This window comes from Bombus vosnesenskii, unplaced genomic scaffold (genome assembly GCF_011952255.1).
Source record: "Bombus vosnesenskii isolate JDL3184/JDL3185 unplaced genomic scaffold, Bvos_JDL3184-5_v1.1 scf7180000013542, whole genome shotgun sequence".
Lineage (NCBI taxonomy): Eukaryota > Metazoa > Arthropoda > Insecta > Hymenoptera > Apidae > Bombus > Bombus vosnesenskii.
Window position 1 is genome coordinate 79671 of NW_022883108.1, and position 24448 is coordinate 104118.

The window sequence follows — 24448 nt, forward strand, 5'->3', positions numbered from 1 at the left end:
AAAAAGCGTATATGCTGAACTTTCCGTTCAAGCCATTTGGAATTGTGGTAGAGTAAATATTCAACCATGCATGTGTTAAAACAACTCCATAAAAATTAAATTTATTGTTTTGATATCTAATACATATTAGATAATACACTCTTCCTTGATAATTATGTTGTTTGCACTATTAACAAAATTGTAAGGCATAAGCAAAACTATTAATCACGTATACACGTATAACGTGCGGCCTGAATGGAAAGTAACCAAAAATCGGTCTTGCATAGAAAGTGTTAATAGATGATTGGTTATGATATGGTTATCGACTTCCTGCCGGAAAGGCAGAACTTTGACATCAAACCAGGTGTGCGATCGCAGACTGTATAATCTACTTCTAAATCATATGCCGATTGCTCCACATTACAACGCTCATATAACAATGTTGAGTTGCGAAATGTCCACTCGCCTTTAGCGAATGGAGAATGTCACTTTGCTCCATACTTCCTCTCCATTTACATTGTTATGTAACCTTTGTATACCGTGATCATAGACACGTCGAAGCGCGATTTCTGCGCGAGATTGCATTACGTCAAATGATTCGACATAAAGACTGTGAGAAATATTTTTTGTAATTCTTGATACCTTTGGCTCTTTGTCAAATATACATCGCGCAATGGCTTGCCAATTTTAATTTACAATGGCTTACGAAAATATTTAGATATTTGTAGGAACTTCTTGCAAATTTATTGTGTACGTTGTACGAAACATTTTGGATCGACTCTGAAAATATAATGTAGTAGTTTCGTATATTTACTTCAAGCATACATTTGACAGATAGCATTCAAGTATTTCACTAGGCAATTAGATAGATAGATAACTTTATTTTCCTATAGATAACTTTTATTTTTCTGCCTTTTGGCTTTAAAAAGGGGGTTGACACGTAGTTGTGCCTACAAAATCAATATACACACATATTGCAATAAGCCTCAATATTCAGAGGAATCATCTTCAACAATTATAACAATTATTATACGCTTAAGATGGATATTGGTGTCCTATTCTAATTTTTTTTATTAAATATATGTTTGCAGTAAATAAATTCTATATGCGTATACAGATTGAGTCCAAAGTTTACCAATATAATCGCAATTGTCTTGTTTCGTTACCATGCTAATGAAATTTCAAGAAGCTTGGTATAATAAGACATGGTACATTCGCACAAATTTTCTGTGGTAAACAGTCAAATATTTCCATGACCGATGTAGAGATCGACCAATCGCCAATCATTGCGACACGTGACGAGGAAAAAGGACGTCCCTTGCTGGAAAATGTGGTAGATTTTTAATAATTCTGTTGCATCCTTTAGATCATTCAAAATCCAATAGTGTTTTTTTTTTTTTTATTTCATATATTTCTTATAAGTTTGAGAAAATATGGATGGTTGGCGATACACGTGATTTCTTATTTTGAGTATTCGCTAGTTTCCCTTAAAACATTAAACATTCTTTTGTTTGTTAAAACAAGAATAAGATAGGATGTAAAAACGGGGCATAATAATTCTTGCATTATGTAACAAATGATAATACATATAATTATAATTATGTAAAAAATGATAAAAGCATAATGTAAAAAATGATTTGTCACCAAGATACAAAAGATAAATTCACGATGTCGTATCATTAACAGAAAAAAGATGTTTTTCGACTTCGAGTTCATTAATACATGTTTGTTAGTATTGACTAATATCGTGTGATCGTTAATTCCGTTACGTAGAAATAGCTATGTAATGTATATTTTTATCCATTTTTCAAATAACCCAAGTAACATAGAGATTGACAAGATTTCCAAATATCTCAGTGTTTTGAGAAACGATGAATAAGATACGATATTAATGTGTAAAGAGTGTATTTGCTGCAAGAAACTTTAACGTATCTAACTGCATATTGAAATAATTAGCCCGTTTTCCTTTCCTTTATGTCATACTTTCATGTCATTGTTTTCCATCGTGATCCATGTTCTTAATTACACTATTGCCGTCGAAATTTGAGTTGTAGATAGTAAACATTAAAACGATGTAATCGTAAAAACATGATCTCACATATTTTATTTATACTTACACACTTTTCATAAATTTTGGGGCATCTTATATAAAACATGATTATGAACTGAAATTATCAACAAAACGATTATCGAGCAAAATTTTATGTTCATCAAAAACCGTTGTACAGTATTAAGAGTTACAGAAATATAACAATAACGCATCAGTCCTCAAAGTATCCTAATCTAAACTCGATTGAAGAATTTTGAGCAAATTGAATGAGTTATTCCGAGAATTTAGATAATAAAATTATTTACAGTAGATATGTATAAAATCAAATGATAATGAAACAAAATAATTATATAAATGTCAAAATTGTTGCAGATGTGGCCGATATACATACGAAAGAAAATTCATTTTATATTAATATTAAATAATAATATCGAATATATGGGTTCTTTATAGCCTAAGGTTTTTGTGTTTTTAGGTTTTATAATTTCCTAATGATTTATCAGGTTTACTTAGTTTTCCGTAAGTGCTCTAACACTCATGGACGGGGTTAGGTTGGAGTTAGGTTAGGGTTGGGTACTTCGTAGAATGGGATTATAAGATATTCTGTTGTACACCTTATTGGTATCAAGGGGTAGCAATTACAAGCTCGTTCTTCCCATGAAAAGACTGGCTAAATCGACATATCGATTAGAATTTTTTCCACTGCGTGTATATGAAACGTTCGATTAACTTCTCTTTTATAAAAACCAAACACTCGGTAAACGTGGCTCGCGTTACTGTTTGAATAGCGTGCCGTCGATCCGCTAACAGTTTCAATTTTCTCCGATACATACAAAAGAGTTCAATCGGCCATTAAAGTAATGTACTTGGATTACCCTGTTCTTTTTTAAATATAATCATGGTGTTAAAGAGGTTAACGAACCGGGAAGCCTACCACTTTATTGTTGCTTAATGACAGGAAAATCATCATAACGAGGTTTATCGTACCGTGACGTCGATGCATAAAGTTATGGAAAAAATAAAAGTACCACCGGGGGAGGAGGAGAAAAAAGAAGAAAAAATGAGTGTAACGAGAAGTAACGATTGTTTACTTTCTATTCGTCGGTCGTTAAAGAATCGCTGGATGAAGAACCGATAATTAAACGCGGCTTTAACATTGTTACTAAACCGAGCAGGAGAGCGAGATTTAATTAGCGATAACCACAAGAACGAAGTGGACGTGGATTTCACGCTTACTCACGCTAACCCTCGATGATATGAAATTGCTCGCAGTGATATCTTTCATTTGCTTGAGTATTGGTCTCTAGTCGAGCACGTCGCATATGCCTACGTTCTTAATATACTCGTACTTTTCTAAATAGAGAGACCGTTTGCGCCAATCTCCCAATTTCAAGAAGCCCGAGAGTCATTGTTCACGAATCATTCCCATCGAGCGCGATATTAATTAGCCGAACTTTGAGTTTATAGCCGTTCGATTTCTATTTAATCACGGTCGAATCGATAGCTCGAGCAAAAAGAAAGGGAACACATTTTTTACCTTTCGAAAAGTTCGATGTCGCACGTCAAACGACTATGTATTTATCGAATAATGGATAAGAGAAATAATCGTTCGTAAACAATTGTAATCGCGATTGTCGTTCGTTCTAACGGTAGCTGTATTCTGATTCTAGATCCCCGGGTGAACAATTGGGTGATGATGAGCAGCCCTTTTCCAACGATGGCGATATGCCTATCTTACGCTTATTTCAGCAAGGTTTTGGGACCGAGGATAATGGAAAATAAAAAACCTTTCAAACTTCGAGGAATCCTGATAGCGTACAACTTGGTTCAAACACTATTCTCCACATGGATCTTCTACGAGGTTCGTCTTGCTTATTTGTAACTTTTTCTTCTCTCTATATTCATTTACTTTTTCTCAGGGAAACGTGCTTTCGTACAGAGTGTACGTACAGAAGTAGATAATCGACAGCAAGTTATTCTACGATACACGTGAAAATAAGTCGAGAATCGAGAATAACAAAATTGCATTGAATGTCTCGTTTTTGAGAAAGTTTAATTTCAAAATTCAATAACAGTCTTGTTATTCTTGATTTTCGTCTTACTTCGAATTGTAGAATCTCCTCTAATTTTACTTATTCTGTAAACTTAGGACCATTAAAAGACCAAGTTATATATGTATACACGATAAGATAGGGTTATCAGAGTCAAGCTAATTTGTCAAATTTGATTATAAGCAACTTTTAAGCGATATAAATTTAGAAAAAAACTGTTTGACACATTATTAGTAACGCGATAAGCAGTGAAATATTTCACGCAGTTACATCGATAGCTTACCGATTATAAATTTCTACGAGGATATAACTTCCACTCGTGAAAAGGAAAGATGTTTGTTCAATTAATGTCGGCATTTTCAGTTGTAATTATCGTAAATAAACGTGTGTATATTACTATATAATTAATAACCATACGATTATTCGGATCATTTTTTCGTTTTTTGATATGTCCTTTTGGTGGACTTGAAGTACACGGTACTTTCTCATTCTTTCGTTACTATATTAAAGACTAACGATCGCAATTTTGTACAAGTTTGACTATTCTGTAGAAAGTTCAAGATTGAACTTTATGATGTTGAAGCTTAGGTGACTCGAATAACTCTGCCTTACTATATTGGCACAGAAATGAACGCGAACGATTGTCCCTCGCTTAGCCGACAAACTCGTTCAAGTAATCCCATTCCGACGTATCATCGATCACGCCTAGAATAATTAATGGTCGGTCTCGACAACGATATGCCCCCTACCCCCTTCTTCGTGAAAGTTATTGCCTGTCGGCTACGATGCACCGGTGCTTCGTGGCTTGCATAAGCCATTCCTTCGACCAGTCAATGAAATTCATCGCGTCGATGAAAAACCCGCGAAATAACATATCGACTTGCCATTTCCATTTCTCAGTTTTTCCATCCTATTCACCAGTGTTGACCTGTACCAGGTACACGCGTAAAACCAGAGGAATGAAATTTTTCCTATAGACCAAAGAAAATTGAAAGAAACGCCTTGTTATTTCGCCTATAAACCCAATTACGTTTCTTTAAATCTTACTTAACTCATATTGTTAGTAGTGTTGGATTTTTAATTCAGCATTTCGAAAACCAAAATGGTCAACTTCACTCTTTGCAAGTTTTACGATTTTATTGTTAAGGTAGGCGATTAACAATCGATTTCCATAAATTTATTCATCGCAAAGGAAAAAAAGGATAAATAAAGAAATTCCAAGATTCTAGAATTTTAAGAAATAATGTTTTTTAAATGACCACATTCTGAATGACTTCCAAGTAGCTGAATTGTTTATACGGACAAAGAGGAGTTTATAAGACAAAAGGTACGAAGAAATACTATAATTTCACGAAAGAGAAATATTCGTCAAGGCAAGGGGAATAAATATAATATATGTGCCCCAGAATAGATGACTGTAACTAACACGGTAAAGGATGTTTAGTATAAGAGTTGATCACAACGTACCATTTTTAAACTTTTTTTGTTCACCGCTATAAGTTAAACGATCCCTTTATGCGACAGAACAAGCGTGTTAAAGAGGGAAAGTAGTCGCGTAATGTTGGAATACGATTTATAAAAGATTAATTTTAACTTCAAGAAATGAGTTTTTATATAAAATAACTTTATAAAATAACTTTCACTTTAGTGCTAGTGAGTTCGCTGTGGAGTGCCAAAGCGTGCAGACGTGTCTCTAGTGCCCAGCGTAGTCCGAAAACAACACGTGTCGCCCAACCGTCAAAAGAGAACACAGCTAAGTGTCCCTTACCCTTTAGGGAGAAGAAAACCCCACGCACCTAACCCCAACTCGAATACTAGCCTCACAGCCTCACGACTAGTTGTTCATTCCGAATTAACTAGCTCGATGATGGCCCAGCAACCGCGACCAGGCTCTCCGGAGCAGACTCGCAGCTACCCCGTGCTACCCCCCCGTGGCAGAAGTGTAGCAGAACTCTCCGCACTAACGACGCTAACACTACAAAGAAAAGAAAAATAGAAACAGCAACGCAAATAAACACACACAACAGGTTCGCCGTATTGGAGTCCTCAAACGACGCCATGGAAATCGTAGAACCGCCACCAAACCAACACTCACAGAGAATCCCCCCTCCCCCACCAATATTTGTGGACGACGTCATTGACATACAGACAATGACCAAGTCCCTAGAGAGAGATATCAGCAAGGAGGAATATAACCTTAAGATAAGCAACAATAAAGTTAAAATACTACCGACGAACCCAGAAGCTTACAGAAAACTCACCAAGACACTCAGGACCCTGAACGCCTTTCCGGGTGGTCCTACGAAACATACACCACTCAGCAGACATAGACGAACTAAAATACGAACTCTCAAAACTCGGCCACGAAGTCATCAACGTAAGTAATATAAGGCATAGAGTCTCGAAAGACCCGTTATCCTTATTCTTCCTAGACATTAAACAAAAACCGAACAATAAGGAAATCTACAACATCAGTCGCCTAATGAACGCGATAGTAAAGATCGAACCACCGCTCGTGAAAAAAGAAATAGTGCAGTGCAAAAGGTGCCAAAGGTACGGTCATACGCAGAAATACTGCAACCATACTTTCCGCTGCGTTAAATGCGCAGGCACTCACTCCACTGACCAATGCGCCAAATCACCGGAAACCCCAGCGAAATGCATCCACTGCCAAGGGGACCACCCTGCCAACTACAAAGGCTGCCCAGCATATAAAATACTATACACGAACAGGTACCCTAAGCTCAGAGCAAAAGAGGTATCCAACCAAACACCCAGCCCGCCGAAATTCACGACTACCCCAACCCCCTCAACCAACCAAACACCCAGTCCTACCAAATTCATCTCCACTTCAACCTCCTATGCCCAAGCAGTACAAGGCATCCAAAATAACCCGAATAGCCAAAGGGATCTTTCCTAAAATAGTGTCCCCAACCCACCTAACACAGACAACTTCTCTAGGCTTGAAAAGCTAATAGAGAAACAATCAGGGCAAATAAATAATTTGCTATCGCTACTAACACTCATCATGGATAAATTAATACGCCCCGACGCAAAATAAAACCAAGGCGCATAGCTCTTTGGAACGCCAACGGTCTAGCGCAACACAAACTTGAACTAGAACTCTTCCTAAAACACCAGCAAATCGACGTAATGCTCGTATCGGAAACCCACTTCACCGACAAAAACTACCTGAAAATAAATGGTTACAAATTCTACCATACCCAACACCCCAGCAGAAAGGCCCACGGTGGCACCGGAATAATAATCAAAGCAAGTATTAAGCACTACGAACTCCCATCATTCCAGAAAGACTACCTCCAAGCAACAAAAGTAGCAATAGAAGACTGTCATGGCACAATCACCACTTCAGCAGTATACTGCCCTCCCAGACACTCCATCGCCAAAGAAGACTTTGATAACTTCCTGGACACCCTGGGCAATAGATTCATAGCTGGAGGAGACTAACGCCAAGCACATCCAATGGGGCAGCAGACTGGTTACAGCAAGAGGCAAAATCCTCTTAAACAGCATAATAAACAACAACCTCAACTACCTCACCACATACGAACCCACATACTGGCCCACTGATACCAACAAAATACCCGACCTTCTTGACTTCTTCGTAACTAAAAATATCTCATCAAGACACGTCCAAATCAACTCCTCGGTTGATCTCTCCTCTGATCATTCCCCCGTGATAGCAACAGTCAGTTCAACAATCATCGAGAATACACCTAATGGCTCCATTCACGACCAACACACCAACTGGCAGCTCTTTAGAGAAGTCTTTACACACTCAACTTCAGCCTTAACTCCACTAAAAACTAAGGAAGAAATCGAAGCAGCCACGGAATACTTAAACACGAGCATAATAAACGCCATCCGCCTCTCCACACCGACAAAGACGTCTATCAGCAAACAAGAATATCCCCAATACATACTAAAAAAAATAGCAGAAAAACGTAGACTAAGAAGAGTATGGCAGACTCATAGATCACCGGAGGACAAACGCAAACTTAACAGCGCAACTAGAAAGCTATCCAGAACCTTAAGAAACTATAAAAGCGACTGTTTCCATAAATACCTCGCCAGCTTATCCCCCACAGCCGACGCCAACTACTCACTATGGAAGGCCTCCAGGTAACTCACACGCCCCCCACAAATAATCCCACCTATCCGCCGTCCGCAAGGTGGATGGGGGTGAAGCCCTATAGAAAAAACCGACCTGTTTGCTAAGCACTTGTCAAAAGTATTCAATCCCCATTCCCCCCAAGCCGCCGCGGACGTTACTGAATACCTGCACACCCCCTTCCAAATGTCCCCTCCTATCGAACCCTTCTCCTCTGCAGAGACTATAGAAACAATCAGTCGCCTAAACCCCAAGAAAGCAGCAGGACACGACCTAATAGGCAATAAAGCAATCAAGGAACTTCCCACAAAAGGGATAGCACTCATCACATCGATTTTTAATGCTATCCTTCGCCTGGAACACTATCCTAAGGCCTGGAAAATCTCATTGATAACCCTCATTCCTAAACCCGGTAAACCGATATACGAAACCTGCTCCTATCGCCCAATCACTCGGTGACCTACCCTGTCCAAACTATTCGAGAAGATGCTCACGAACCGACTCCTTCCAATCCTAGAGAACTTGAAAACACTCCCAGATCACCAATTCGGCTTCCGAAAACATCATTCTACAGTAGAGCAAATCCACCGCTTAACTCATACGATCAGCCAAACACTCGAAAAGAAAAAATATTGCTCAGCGGTTTTCCTAGACATCCAACAGGCATTCGATAAAGTATGGCATGAAGGGCTACTATACAAACTTAAAAAGATCCTACCCCACCCCTACTACTCCATCCTAAAATCTTACCTAACCAATAGACAATTCATGGTTAAATGCCTAGACGCCACTTCCGCAACATTCCCAATAGAAGCCGGCATACCCCAAGGTAGTGTCCTCGGACCCCTACTGTACTCCATCTACACTGCCGACCTACCTATATCAAACGAGATAACAATAGCGACATTTGCAGACGACACAGCGCTATTAGCTACCCACGCAGACCCGGTAATAGCCTCATCCACTCTCCAGCGAAGTCTCGACTCCATGGAAAAGTGGTTTCATAAATGGGGATCCAAAATTAACGAAAAGAAATCCTCACATGTAACCTTCATGCTCCGAAAACAAACCTGCCCCCAGGTCACCATCAACAATGCAACAGTTCCTAGCAGGGACTCAGGCAGATACCTGGGCATGACCCTGGACAGGAGACTAACGTGGAAGAAACACATCTCAGATAAAACGAAGCAATTAAAGGACAAACTAAAAAAACTCTATTGGCTCACGGGTCGACGCTCCAAACTAAACATACAGAATAAAATTACCCTCTACAAGACCGTAATAAAACCTGTCTGGACCTACGGAATCCAACTATGGGGAACAGCAAATAACTGCAACATCGAAATACTACAACGCTTCCAATCGAAAACGCTAAGATCCTTAATAGATGCACCTTGATATGTTACCAACGAAACCATCCATCGCAACCTCAAGATACCCACCGTCAAAGAGGAAATAGCAAAATATAGCGACAGATACAGCAAAAGAATCAACAAACACCGAAACCCCCTAATCACTGGACTACTCGATAGGACGGACCAGATTCGCAGGCTGAAGAGGCACTACCCGCTAGACCTAAACGTTAGATTCATTTAATTATCCAAACTAAGCATATGCACTTACTATAATATAAATACTTACTTATAAATTATACCTATTTATAATAAGTATTAACTTATTGTAAATAAACAGCCATGTCACTGCGCCACGCCAGAGAAATTACTGAAAATTCTCAACGCGAGAATTGATTGTAATTTCAACAAATAAATAAAAAAAAAAACTTTAGTGCTAGTAAACCGATGAGCTTCCTACGATTGTTTCGCACAAGGTTCTTATATTATATTATATTATATTATATTATATTATATTATATTATATTATATTATATTATATTATATTATATTATATTATATTATATTACATTATATTACATTATATTACATTATATTACATTATATTACATTATATTACATTATATTACATTATATTACATTATATTACATTATATTATATTATATTATATTATATTATATTATATTACATTATATTATATTATATTATATTATATTATATTATATTATATTATATTATATATATATTATATTATATATTATATTATATTATATTATATATTATATTATATTATATTATATTATATTATATATATTTATATTATATTATATTATATTATATTATATGCTATATATATATATTATATATATGCTAACCAATTACAAGAAATATGCATTTGAAATTTGAAAAAATCGCATATTACTACGTATTCAGATATTGAAACCCATCAACCAACAAGAACTGCACAGCAATACACAATTTTCCCGAAATCTAAATGCCTTTTTCCCATAATTGTTTAGCCATTTACGATTAAAATTAGAGATATGTTTATTCCACATATTAAAACTATCACCATACATCAAATTTCGCTAAAATCATTACACCCCTAATTCAGAAAAAATGTCCCCGTCCCTAATGCACCATGTTTCAAATCTCACGATATGTGGGTGTATTTGAACAAATAGGTCCTATTAATAATAATGAGAATAATGAGATAATGCCCGCAATCTCAGAATGTGTAATATCGAATTTTCGGTTTACTTGTGGTCACATCGGATGGATCGATAATACTTTTCTTTGGGTCACGGTAACGGCTCGCGTTTAATTGATTGGTTCAAAGTGGAAGGAACGTAAGATTCCATGGGATCGATTTGAATCGATTTCCTATTTTGTGAAAATAGAAACCGTCTCCACGCATCCACGTGCTCCTGTGTCTGATGAGGGTCAGGAATGCGCGTACGTATTTAATGAAATACAGATCGTATTTGGTTTGTGCTTAGTATGTCGCATGCACGCTTCGATACAGTTATCTCGTGAGAATCGTACTCACGTAGGAATACGTTGCGTTACTTTCTACGAGTTCTTCGTTGATCCAATTATTATTCGGTTAGTCGATTAAGTACCGATTGTGATTAAAAACATTCTGATAATCAAAGAATTGACCACTGGGACTGAAAATCAAGATCAACAATCGAATTTCTTAAATAGTCTTTTACTTCGACTGCTTTCTCTCTTCTCCAGAGTTTTTTTTTATTTGCTCTATGCTCGCTGTTTCTTATCTTTCCACGAAATAACATGAACTTCCGCATCAATTCTTTTTACGTATTCGAGCCTCGTTTCAACAAAACTCATCGATACGTATTCTGAAATACATTTTGAATATTTGTCGCAAGAAAATCTCGATGAAGCTAAAATAAGATGAAAATCAAGTATAAAAATATTGCGTTTTCGGTTGTGCTTTTTAGTTATTATCAATTAAAAATTAACCGAAATATTCCTGTGCGCGAGTAAACCTCCTTATACGAACGAAATTAGGACAGCCTAAACAGCGGGGTGCATAGAGATGCTCAAATCATGTTGTATATATCGTGCTTATTGTCTACTTCGTTTGAAAGAAAACAGATTGTACTGAACATGTACTGTAATATAAAACGATTGCTATTTTCGTTACCATTCTTCTGTGGATATCCGCGGACGGGACAATCGGTGTGCGTATATAAAATTTGTATAAACGTTGTTTATATGTGCTACTATTTAGTAATTATTTATAGAGGCAAAAGATTAGAGGAAAGATTAATCCTGCCAATTCGAAAATTCCATAAGGCGGTTTTCGATATGCTGGATTTTAATGAGAAGGCAGATATAATGTTTAATCTACGATTTTTCTTACAAGACATCGCGCAGGATAGTTTACGTTTTCGAATGTCATAATTTTCTTCTCTACGACTTGTACGAAGGAAGCTGCTGTCTCCTTCGTGATATCGTTCGATTTGAGGATCTCTGTGCAGCTCGCTTCTTAGGCTGACCTACTTTCGTTCGTGTAAGCAAGTTTGCTCATGCACAGGGATACTTCGGCTAATTTTTAATTGTCAGTGACTAAAAAGCAAAGCCGAAAACACAATTTTTTCATCCTTGAGTTTCATCCTGTTTTAACTTCAAGAATCACCCCTTAGATCTTTTTACACATGTAGCTAAACACCTTGTATACTTCACTGATACGTATCTTGATATTCGTCTCAAACAACTGTTGGAAGAAAGCCTTCATGGCATACTTAATGAGTGTTTATTAGTATCTGAAAAGTATGAAACAACATTAAGAACAATCTTTTAGTATCTACGCTACATAGCAATTAATCATCATCAATCATTTAAAATGGCAACGATGAAAATCTTCCGGGTAGATAAGGAAAGTGTATCCACTCGATTATTCTAAGAAACACTGAATCATAATGCTTTGATCTACTTGATAATATATTAAGTAATAGATCAGAATTAGGGTTTTAGTTTCAAAAATATAAAGTGTCGCGATTAGATTTATCAATAAATTTCATGCGTTTAAATATAATACGCAACGCGTTAAGAAATTAAGAATTTAGTTACATAATTCCTAATCGTTGTGCACCATGCGGGCGGTTGCCTGCCTCTGAAATAGGAAATACTACGGATTTTAATCTCTTTTAACATAACTGCGTTCTAACATAATTTAATTTTAACCCCTTAACCTACGATTTACGTTCGAGAATTTTTGGCCGATTTACGTTTGGTTCGATCATCTACTACGGGCTATGCCCGTAGTTGTAGATTAAGGGGTTAACGCGGCAAATTTTACGTAGATATTGTCGATTCTTACCATATGGCATACAGCGGATGTAGAAAATATTTGTACACTCATTAAAACGGAATAATTCTTCTAAAATTGACAAACATTTACTAGATGACGCGAAAGAAGATTTTGAAAAAGTTGCAACTTTATGGTCTCTATCTGCACCTGCAATGAGAATTTAAACAACATATGTACATTACTCTCTTTTTCGCAATTCCGCCCAGTTGCAACTTTTCTACATTTTTTTTTTCACACGTCATCTAGTAAACTAATTCTCTTAGATATAATAACTCCCAAAAAATGTCGTTGTTTGGCCAAATTTTACAAAGGTTATTCTGTTTTAAAGAATGTACGAATACTTTCTATCCCCACCGTATATCGAGAGAAAAACTAATGTTTATAGAACAAGGAGGTTTTAATTTTCCTTATCAGCTTATAAGTAAGTCTCACTGTACAACAAATCGGCCGAGTTATCGGCCCAATGACTCACGAGTCAAGTGACGTTGATTTCGATAACCTTGCCACAGAAAGGCTTAATTAAAAGAATTGCACATTTACCATTGCCAATACGTCGCGCGTAAAATAATAGAATGGCATTGAAAGTAACTCGAGATCAATCATCCGAACGTTAAAGCCTGCGAACTTACGATGTAAGAGCAGCCTGTTACTACAAGTCCCATTCGTAAATGCATCTTGTGACACAAAAACGTGATTCGAGATGATCTATTGACTCCATACTGTATAAATTGCAACATATATACACATACATATACACAAACATATTACACGCGTGTGTAACAGACGTTTCAAGTTTTTCAACTTCGAATTATCGGGAAAAGATGAACCGACTCATTCAAATTCTTTATCTCTTTATTAAAATTTATCTAATACTTCTATCTCTTAATGCATGAAGTCATTTCTATTGAAGATACATGCTATGATAATCATGTTTCAAAAAATCCAGATTGAAATTAATACGTATTTATTAACTTTTCATGTCGACAATATATGTATTCTCAATAGATAACCCGGCTAACATGTTAAATATCCTCGCGAACTGACGAATGCGACGGAGAATCTATGAATCCATCCTTTACTAAGAAATATTTATCATTGGCCGCTTATCTTGCAAAGAGTCCCGCCCTTTCCGCAAAAAACCTTCTTTTTGGCGGACCTTTTTCCAAAGAATCGATTTAGGAAGCGCATTAGTCACGCTGAGCGAGTGTCGAAAGTACTTTCGTTGTGATGGCCGTGGTGGTGGTGGTCGCCGTCGTCGTCATCGGGGAGCAGCTACTAGTACGCCGTGAAGGTCTAAGCCGACCGTTTGGTTTTGCCATTGGAATGAGGAGAGCATCGCTGTAGAGTATCGTAATGAGCAGAAACGTAATTTTCGTGACACAATGACACGATTCCGCGCGACACGTATCCCGCGAGAGCAGGTGCGAAATTCGTTACGTTGATCTGGATAGACACGACCTCTGTTGTTCATGTGCGTCAGGATATTATTTTGAAAGGCAAGAAGTAGTAACTGTGTAATTGTCGTTTGAATCCCAGTTTCAGACATGCTCGTAAGTATCGTCGATACTGTCCAACACTTCCTGTACAAACAGTATCTTTTCGGGCATGGATTGTTCCAACGTTTCGTATTGCAGTTGGCGTAACTAGAGTTCCACGGAAACCTTACTACCACGTTACATCACACCGAACGCTACACACGATATCGGTGTGTCCTTAGACTTCTGAGTTACTGCAAACTAACTGCAATGCCGGTGAAACATTTTACTGAAAGGGGCACGGTTTTACGCCCGAAAAGCCTCGAGAATCTCGTTCTAGCTTCCTGGAGACGTGCACGGAACAATGAACGCGATAGATGGCTAGAAGTCACCTTTATTCGTCGTTTCACGGGCAAAAGCAATGGAGAAATAAAGCCGAACTTGTGAACGTGGTTCACGAAATTCAAATCAAGGTGGACCTACATATGTACGGCGATGAAAAATTATCCTGGCATGCGTATGGTGTTTAACACGACACTACCGCGGCCTTGACACACAATTCCCACAGCCATACGTGCGTTGTGTTCTCGTTACCGAACGACCTACGCTTCAAACTACACCCGAGCTTTCCTAACCCTGTTTAATACGGTCAAGTTTAATGGAATTCCGTGTCCTAGCGTCGATGATACCAATCAAGTTACACGAATCGGATGTCGTGCGTCACGCGATAACCAAAGTCAACGAAATTTGTTGGAGAGCATGATGAACCTAAGGAAAGCTCGGTCGCCTCCTACAGATAACAGAATAATTATGCTTCGACAAATCCTGTCTGCATTCGCGAGCGTTTAAGAATATTTTATGTTTGTATTCTTGAAATCTTGAGATCTCTTGACTATTTCTGTATGCTTCGTTATCTTTTTTTTTTTTCTTTCCTTTTTGTGTTACATTAATTAACTTAATTTTTTCAGCGGAAAATAAACCCACCACGTTGAAAGAAGAAGAAATATTGAAAGAAGGTTACGAATAGCGTGCTTTTCTATGTCTAGTTTAAAATAGATTACATTGCACGCAACATTATTTCCTTCGTTTATCCGCAAAACGCTCCTTTCATCAGCCTTAATGAGCTACAAAAACATGCTAATTAATTTAAACGGTGTTTCCATTAGAACAATATTATAATGCGCTATTCCCTAAAAATGTGTATACACGTTTCTTAAGTGAATACCAACATTGTTTTACAAACAACAAAAATATTCTACATTACTGGAAATGCTTCATCTTCTATCTAGATATGTAATTTAAATCTTGAACTGTTCGTAGCTAAAGAAAGTATCTTGAAATTAAGATTTGATGGATTCTTCATAAAGAAGAAAAGCAAACTTGAAATATTTCAATAACGAACTATTGCGACCGCAAATGCATGGAATTTTTCAAGTACATATTAGCGATTTTGTAAGTCACCGTTTGTTTGGTTCTCGAACTATATGAGGTAACTTTATTATATGCGTATATACATTGAATGCAACCTTCACATAGTCACAGTAATACGGCCACGTTCTTTTCTCCAGGGAATCGTATTGTAGTATCGTGGACGAAAGGCCTAAGAAATATCGGGCGAACTATGAACAATGTCGCGAGAGCCGAGGCGCCGTCGGGCCCATCAATGTGTCATCGGTCTTTTCAAGTGCATAGTTTCGTGGAAAAGACCTACGTGACCCTGGCCACGAGCGTCTGCAGAACACGTGTGCGGTGGGCCTAGGAAAAAGACAACAGAATGCGGCAACGGCCAGAGTGTGAGTCGAGAAACAGAGTGCGAGTCGAGAAGCAGAGTGCGAGCTGAGCGGAGACAGAGGTTGCGAGTGGCGTTGCCAAGAGAGTGTGGATCGCGCTGTTTTCTGTGCGTTTGGCGTGAATAGTTCAGGTTGAACAACAATCGTCTTTTTCTGTCTGATTAACATCTCTATTGTCCACTCTTTGTAAATACATTATATCACGATATTACAGTATTGTAATATTATATTTATCGATGTGAAATTGCATTCCATTCTACAGTATTTATGTGTCTTACAAGGACAAGTGTTTTACCCTCTCAGTTAGAGGCATTAAACGGCTCATTGCCAGTCGATCGAGAAATATCAATTTTAGATGGATATATACTATTGAGTATTATTTGCTTCAAACGCTGTCAATATCGATAGTCAGGTAGGATCAGGTAGGATTCCCCAGTAACGTGAATTAAAAAGGCGATCGTAACGTCGATCGTGTTTCTGTTAATTTGCACGTTTCGAATTTGGCGCACGAAAAGTCCTTCGTGGACAAGATTATTTCATAACGCTATTTCATGCTCGGTTTGAGCAAAATCATCGCCACTTAACCAATTATTGCGGCCTCGCAAGATTTCTCTTTCGTTACACGTTCCTCAGATCAATTTCGAGCACATACAGTTTCCGCAAATTGGGAATCATTTCCGGTAACATACCACTTTGCAAGCAAAACTGCGATATTTCACATTCGAATTTCACTTTTCTAAATTTGCACTTTTGTTTGAGGAAAGTTTTAAACATTTAATTTAAAGAAGATACAACGAAGCCTCAACGAAGCGAAGATTTAAATAAATCTGTAATTGGTTTGGTATACGTCAAATCGTTACGGACGTAATATCTTCTACCACATTCTTCATTCTTTTGCATCAAAGCAAAGTTACATTTATCGCTAGCCTTTGATGTCCTTACAATACAAATTGTTCACTTGTTAGCCAAATTCTATGTATTTTATGTATAATACATACTTATGCGAACTTCAAAGATTCAAACATTTATAAAATACCTAAAGTTCGATGTAATATTTAGCAGATGAACAAAATTTTTACTTAGGTTCCATTTTTCCACAAAAATGTTTATCTCTATAAATATCCGCAGCCTGGTGCTATTATCAGCGATCTGATCGCGCCACGCTACTTAAGTGTAAATATCCCAGAATTTTCCAGATTCTTTGAAAGCCTGGAACAAAGAATATAAGATTAGTCTTGAGCATAAACGACCTAATTTAATGTTCAAATACCCTCGTGAGTCAGTGTACGTTGTCCATTCCGGAAATATTGACGAAGAACATAAACACTCCAGTAAGAAAAGGGATAATCGTTAATGGGGATCCAGTTTGCGCTTGCGAATTGATGATTTAGGTAGTGTTTTAAGCGGGAAACCACGCGTAGCCTGATTTTTCGGAAGGAATTGCGAAAATGCAGCCGAAAGGCTACAGGAAACAAACTGCAGTCGCATTGTTCGTGATTCTTGAAGGAGCGCGGGCTTTTAAAATTTAAAACAGTGGCGAAGTCATCTTGCGAAAGAAACAGAGCTGAGGACTCTTTTGTTTCTCCCACTTCGACTGTTTCCCTGGCTTTTCCTGGCTTCTTGATCGAACAAAGAGAGCGGGAGACTAAGTTTCTCGGTAGAAAGCGAACGATCGCAATCTATATGCTGATCGTTGTAGTCATAGCCGTGTATAGTCGTCTCTCGGTGAATGCACCCCTTTTATTGTTCTCACTTTGCGGTGTTTCCTTGTTTCAGTACTTGATGAGTGGTTGGGCGAAAGGATACAGTTTCCGATGCCAACCGGTCGACTACTCCAACAGCCCCTTGGCTCTCCGAATGGCGAATACATGTTGGTGGTATTACATTAGCAAATTCACCGAGTTCTTCGATACCGTAAGTATCTAAACGACATCCATTTGTACGTGATCGTTGCCGTTGTTTTAATTGATTATCGAGTTAGTCACTATTTTGTCCTCCTTAAATAAAATACCCTATCTATCATTTGAACATTTCTATATGAGGTTAATTTCTAAATTCACGGCTCTATCAATTAATCCTATATTAGAAAAATAGTATGCTTATTATTTGATTTATTTGATTTATTTGATTTCAAGATTACATAAGTATATCTTGAATATTTGAAAAATACTAATTATTACAACATTGGTTATATTACTGATTTTTTTATAAAACTTGCCTACCATAAGAGCCTCTATAATATAACTTTGAAAAAAATGGGAAACTTAGAATATTTCAGCATATCTTAAAAAATGAAAAAGCTAGTAGATAGGGGATTTTATCTAAGGAAGGCAGTATTACTGTTGTTCATTGAACGGAAACATATGCTGCTCTCATACAACAATGAAACGTTGTGACAATTAATACTTTAAACGTTAGAATAATAGAGCATTCCGGATCATTGAGCAGCTACTTTAATACTAGAACTGTCGACCTCTTAATATGTACGTAAAGTGCAAAATAAAATTTTTATATTTTTATTAATTTAATATTTTTGAAATGAAAAAAAGAAGAAGGAAGTAATTTCTGTAGATCTCCACAATAGAATTCAAATGTAAACTGGATTTCTTATCTGTGGCTTGCTGGATTGAGATTGCACGAAGATTACGCAAGTCTTCTAAAATTTGGTTCATGGCTGGAAGCAGAGAAAAATTGATCTTACATACAGCTAACCGCAAGCTTATATTTTTTTCATAGAAACCGGTAATAAGAAGCCGAGTAACGTTTGTCTCCGTTTGAGAAGAGTGCCGCTCAAGTATAAGTTGTCAAGCTGGAAAAAGATTATTTTATAATTTACACTGTGAGGCAACTTGACCTTCTTGAGAAGTCAAGGCTTATAAATTCTAAACGGCCGCTTCTCCTTCTTCACTTTTGAAATTCAATGAAAAATATGATTGCTTTAACGTATATAAATTAAAAAAATATTAATGATGTCATTTTCTTTCAGCTCTTTTTCATTCTAAGGAAGAAGAACCAACACGTGTCAACGCTTCATGTAATCCATCATGGAATAATGCCATTCTCGGTTTGGATGGGTTTAAAGTTCGCACCAGGTGGCCATAGCACTTTCTTCGCTCTCTTGAACACTTTTGTTCACATTGTAATGTACTTCTATTATATGGTGGCTGCAATGGGGCCTGAATATCAAAAGTACATTTGGTGGAAAAAGTACCTGACTACCTTCCAAATGGTAAATCCATTAATCGATAATGATCTGAATTTTCTAATTCTATGTATTCTAGTTTAACACAAAAGGAATCTTCTTTTTCTAGGTGCAGTTCGTGTTGATCATGAGTCACCAGTTCCAGCTTCTATTCACAGAGTGTGATTATCCTCGCGGCTTCATGATTTGGATCGGTTTACATGGCGTGCTTTTCTTAGGTCTTTTTTCGGACTTTTACAAAGCGAAGTATGTGGGCAAAACGAAGAAACCAACAGACAAGAGTTTACAGAATGGTTCGACCGGTCTTTGTATGCCTATATTGGAGGATTCGGTGCCACGACAAAACGGTGTCTCGTCGTACGCAACTATCTACAACAAGGAATACAACAGTTGTTACAGCAACGGTACCAACAACGGTTACGTTGCCAACAATAATACAGAGAAAAAGCTCGCTTAGAACATTCTGATTTTGGTAAAAGCTCGTAAAGAACCATCGAGATACCAAATCACACGATGCAGTTAATCACGCGTTGAATCTCGCCGGCACTTTTGAGAATTGTGCTGTGACTTCGTACACAACGTCTTGTTGATCGATCTAATTCGAGTAGTGACTGCGCGCGGTTCTACAGGAAGATAAACTATGCTAGTTGTAATTCGCCGCGAAGTCTGTGTTCATGTTCACACGTAGAGTCGTCGACGAGAGACCAGTCGCGCATACGTTCGATTTTCTGCTAACGCTTTAAATTATTTCATATTAAACTGTATTAATGGGCTGGCGATTGCGTTTATCGGGATAGTCTAACAAGGTTATATAAGGGGAGTATATAAGAATTATTACTGATAATATATATTATTAATAAGGAAAGGGCTCTTCTGCACTGTATTATTGTGTATCATATGTATGTATAATGGCATCCGCAACCGGATTGTGGGTGGTTCTGAAAATCATTGCCTCGTCGATGGCTTTACGGATAAAAGCATAAAGGAACGTGAAGAATGACCGAGGAATGCGAAGAGACCAGAGTAAATAAACGGACAAAATTAAAATGCGCACACGATGAGTAAATCAATAATCGATCCTCATCGGAACATTATGTTTTCCGCACGCGATTGGCGACAGCGTTTTATCGCGTGCGTTATGTATGCGTGAACAAGTGTGATCGTTTGTTAGTTATACGTGATTACGAGGCATTTCTTATTGGGACGCATCGAAACGATCCCCTTTACCATATTTCCTTATTGTCCGACTCTGTCTCTCTATTGCCCCGATTGTGTTCAAAGCTTTGGTGTTCGTTGTATAAGTAAGCGTCTGTCGATTCGCATTTGAAAGGAGAAATCGTACCACTCCTTCCTCTCGAAGCTTGATTCTCCTCCTTTTTTATTGAGAGATCGTCGATTAGATCAACTCAGCAAAAGACAGTAGTTCTCTTGAATATGCAACGCTCGAATAGCTTTTTTATTGCTTACGATCAAGCAACGCAATACTTATTTTCAATAGAATATTCGATGAAATCTACGAATATTTCAGTTGTTATTGCAGAATCAAGCTTCCGAAGAGTTCTAGAAATTCTCGACGAAATTTATCTCTTGTTCACCGTTCGAACTGGTCAAATTGGGAAAAAAGAAGGTTGAACGCCAAACGTTCGAATATATGTACATGTTATAAACGCATGGGGGGGAAAGAGAAAACGTTTATCTAGGAATCATACAAATCTCTTATTAAGGATACAAACTTTTGTACTCGTCCTATTACGGAAAGATGAAGGTTTTTATTTATGATCGCACAGAAATAAAAAAATCTGACGGAAAAAAAACAATTCGATCCTATAAATTTAATGTTGTATATTTTTACAAAGAAATAGATCAATTGCATAATAAAAGAGACGTTAATGGTGTCAAAGATGTGCTTTCTTGTGAAAGTATTCATATATGAAAATTTATTATTGCCAAGTTTCAATAACGTATTAGAAGAATATTTGAAGAATGGTTTATAATAAAAAAAGTAAAAAAGAAAAAAAAGAGAAACTAACGTCGACAAGACTGTTAATGTAGTCGTAAAACGTACATGTAAATATTATTTCCGGATTTTGAAAAAGATACTTTCTTTCTTTGGTAAAATTAGCTTTCGACGATATACGAATGCATTTCTTCAGTTGACAGATCAACAAAGGTCTGTTCCAATCTTTATCATTCGTTCCAATGTGTACAGGAATTGATCTTCGAGTTACGATTTAGCGAATAATTTTATATCTTCAACGCTCAGAGTGTTATTCCTTTATCCGACCTCTTCCGTTCACATAAAATCACACCAATATATTATTCCCAACTACGACTGAAGTCAAATCGTACATTGTAACGCCATATAAATCGATTAAAATCGCTCATCCTTTTATCACTTCTTTAATGTGTGTAAACTCGCGGTAAATTCTATTCGAAACGTATTTGTATCCAGTGATTATAAATTTTTAATTCTACAATATCATGCGAACCAATACGAGTCATGAACGTATTGCATAGTTGTTTTCTTTATTTATTTTTCTTTTCTTTAATATATATTTCATTATGAACGTATTTTTAAGAATATCTCTAGCATAGAAAACAAAGCAATTTTGCACCTGTTAAAATCTTGCAAAAAATACCATATTGTGTTTTTGGAAAATGTAACGTAAAAGTAAAGAATTCTGTCGAACCAACTCGTGTCTGTCAATGAGGACAATAAACCGCGTCGACATCAGAACACGACGGTAGAACATTCTAGCGGAAGTTCGTAAATATTTCATCAACACGTTTGTACAAAGATCATTTATCAGTAGAGTTCAAAAAATCTACCATAATATATCACAGCGATTAAGTATTCTCCGTACTTCTTCCGAAGTAAAACGCAAAGAAAAGAAGTTAAGTAAAACCTTACAAAAGGAAGAAAAAGGCTGCTTCTCAGCATACGCGTTTTTACATTGGGCACGTGCAAGTACATAATACATTTCGGCTAAGTCTTGCACTCTTTTGATGAAATTACGATAATACTATTAAATCAAATAATGCGATTTTTCGAAAATCCTTCAGAACTTTTACGACCAAGATTTTTGCAATTCATGCTACTCGAGGCTCTGAAATACTCTTCGTGTCGTTTTGACTAATGATTTCGATATTTTGTTGACGTTACACTTTGCATTCTTAATCTTACATCTGATGAAGTTAACCATAATGCGAATAAAATTTGCGAATTATGTTATAAAAGGTTACAGGAAGGAAGCCTCTAATGGTATTAACTATAAGATATCTGTGTACTAGATCGATGACTAATTCATTCATTCGAATAGAGTGTAACGGTGATGGAAAGGATTTGTCAACGTATAAGTGTACTTCCTTTTTTGTTTCTTTCTACGCAACATTCACGTCCTACAGGTACAATACGAAACGAGTTAAAATTACGCCATTCTCAAACAAATTAACTATTCATTTTTTTGTATACGTATACATGAAACAATGCATATACAAAATGCGTATACAAAAGACAAGAGAAGAAAATTAAAAACACCGAATTCTCATGATATATACTATATGTAGATTTAACGAGTGGATATTTGAGTTTTATAGAGGAAAAGAAAGAGATTACTTGCGCATAAACACATACATAAATCAAGATGGTCGATCGTCTTTCACTTTCAAAAATAAGCATGGGAAAAGAAAAAGAGAAGAAAAACTGTTCAAACCACGTGAAAGGTGTCACAAGCCAAGTTCACATGAGGCCGAGAAGATAAGAGCACACACATCGTCATGTACCTACTTAATGTTACGAACTCTGTAATGATTATTGATTCTCATTATATTTTTGTACATAATTGGGGAGAATTACACGAGAATAAATGAATTAAAAAGGAGCGAGTTGCCTTCAGCCATGAACACAGGGAAATCGGTGTACGTTTATTTAATGATCGACACACCCCTTGAAAACGGTACGCACTAGTATTATTGCTATATAATTGTTAACTAAGCACTCCAGGAAGTAAATAATGACAGCAATGTTTGAGTAGTTCGCACTGTCCATATCGATTGAAATTAGATGAGACAGAAACTCTCTCTTATTATACTTTATATTTACTATAACTGTATGTTATAATAATCTGTCAATTTCGAAGGCCTATTGATAGCTATTTTATTAACAATTTATAATATCTTTGATTCTAAGTTCATTACATTTACTGGAATACTCGCACGATGTTACACAATAGAATTATACTATTGACATTTTCATACAAAAATTTGAATATCGCTGCATGCAATGAAATTTGATACATTTAAAAATACAACGATATCAATTGTTAGGGTATTATCAGATTACGATGAGGTTCAGATAGCGAAAATGTTCATTGCTACACGCGTGAAATAAAATTAAAAATTAAAAGACAAATTTAGTAATTAGTACGATACCACGGTAGGTTATATTAATTACAAATCTTTTCATATTTTATATTACTAAACGAATAGTATGTGCAATATAAATAAACCCATTCTACACTATTTTAATTTTTGTCAGGTTAAGTTTATAAATTTGAATTTGAAAGTAATATCGATTTTAATATCGATCTAACGTCGAGTTATCGATCTATCTATATATGTACCATAATTGAACAGAACACGAATTATGTATGTCATTGCGGCGTCGCTGGAAAGAGTGCAACAATGAAAAGATTGTATAGAATTACTTCATCGTATGTGTGTTCATTAAACGTAATTTCGTATCTGATCTTTAATTCAGTTTGTATTTTCTGTATGTTTGACACTTGATATAAGTGACAGTTGCTGCACGTTCCGAATTTCCATGCAATGCAAAATGAATGAATGGTGGAACAGTGATGTTAAGTTTTACCGAAATTCAAATTTCGTAGTTAAAAATTCTGGTTACAGTAATGACAGAAACATTGTAATTCTACGATACACGTAAGTAATTACTATTCTAACTACCTTATGACTGTTATTAATACCGAATGAAAATTATTTTTAAGAAACTTATGAGTAAATATTATGTTGATACGGTGACATACGGCACGCCGCGAAGCCATCCGACAATATAAT

At 36.6% G+C, this 24448-nt stretch overlaps 1 protein-coding gene across 1 annotated transcript in view; it reads left to right on the forward strand.

Annotated features, from left to right (window-relative positions):
• The window catches only part of LOC117238564 (elongation of very long chain fatty acids protein AAEL008004-like), a 41679-nt gene extending 18426 nt beyond the window's left edge, over positions 1-23253 (forward strand). The window contains exons 3-6 of the mRNA XM_033503575.1: positions 3700-3890; positions 17947-18084; positions 19157-19399; positions 19482-23253. Of these exons, the coding sequence (XP_033359466.1) occupies positions 3700-3890; positions 17947-18084; positions 19157-19399; positions 19482-19829 (920 nt within the window). The 3' untranslated portion in view covers positions 19830-23253. The remainder of the gene's footprint in view (positions 1-3699; positions 3891-17946; positions 18085-19156; positions 19400-19481) is intronic.
• The last annotated feature ends 1195 nt before the right edge of the window (positions 23254-24448 follow it).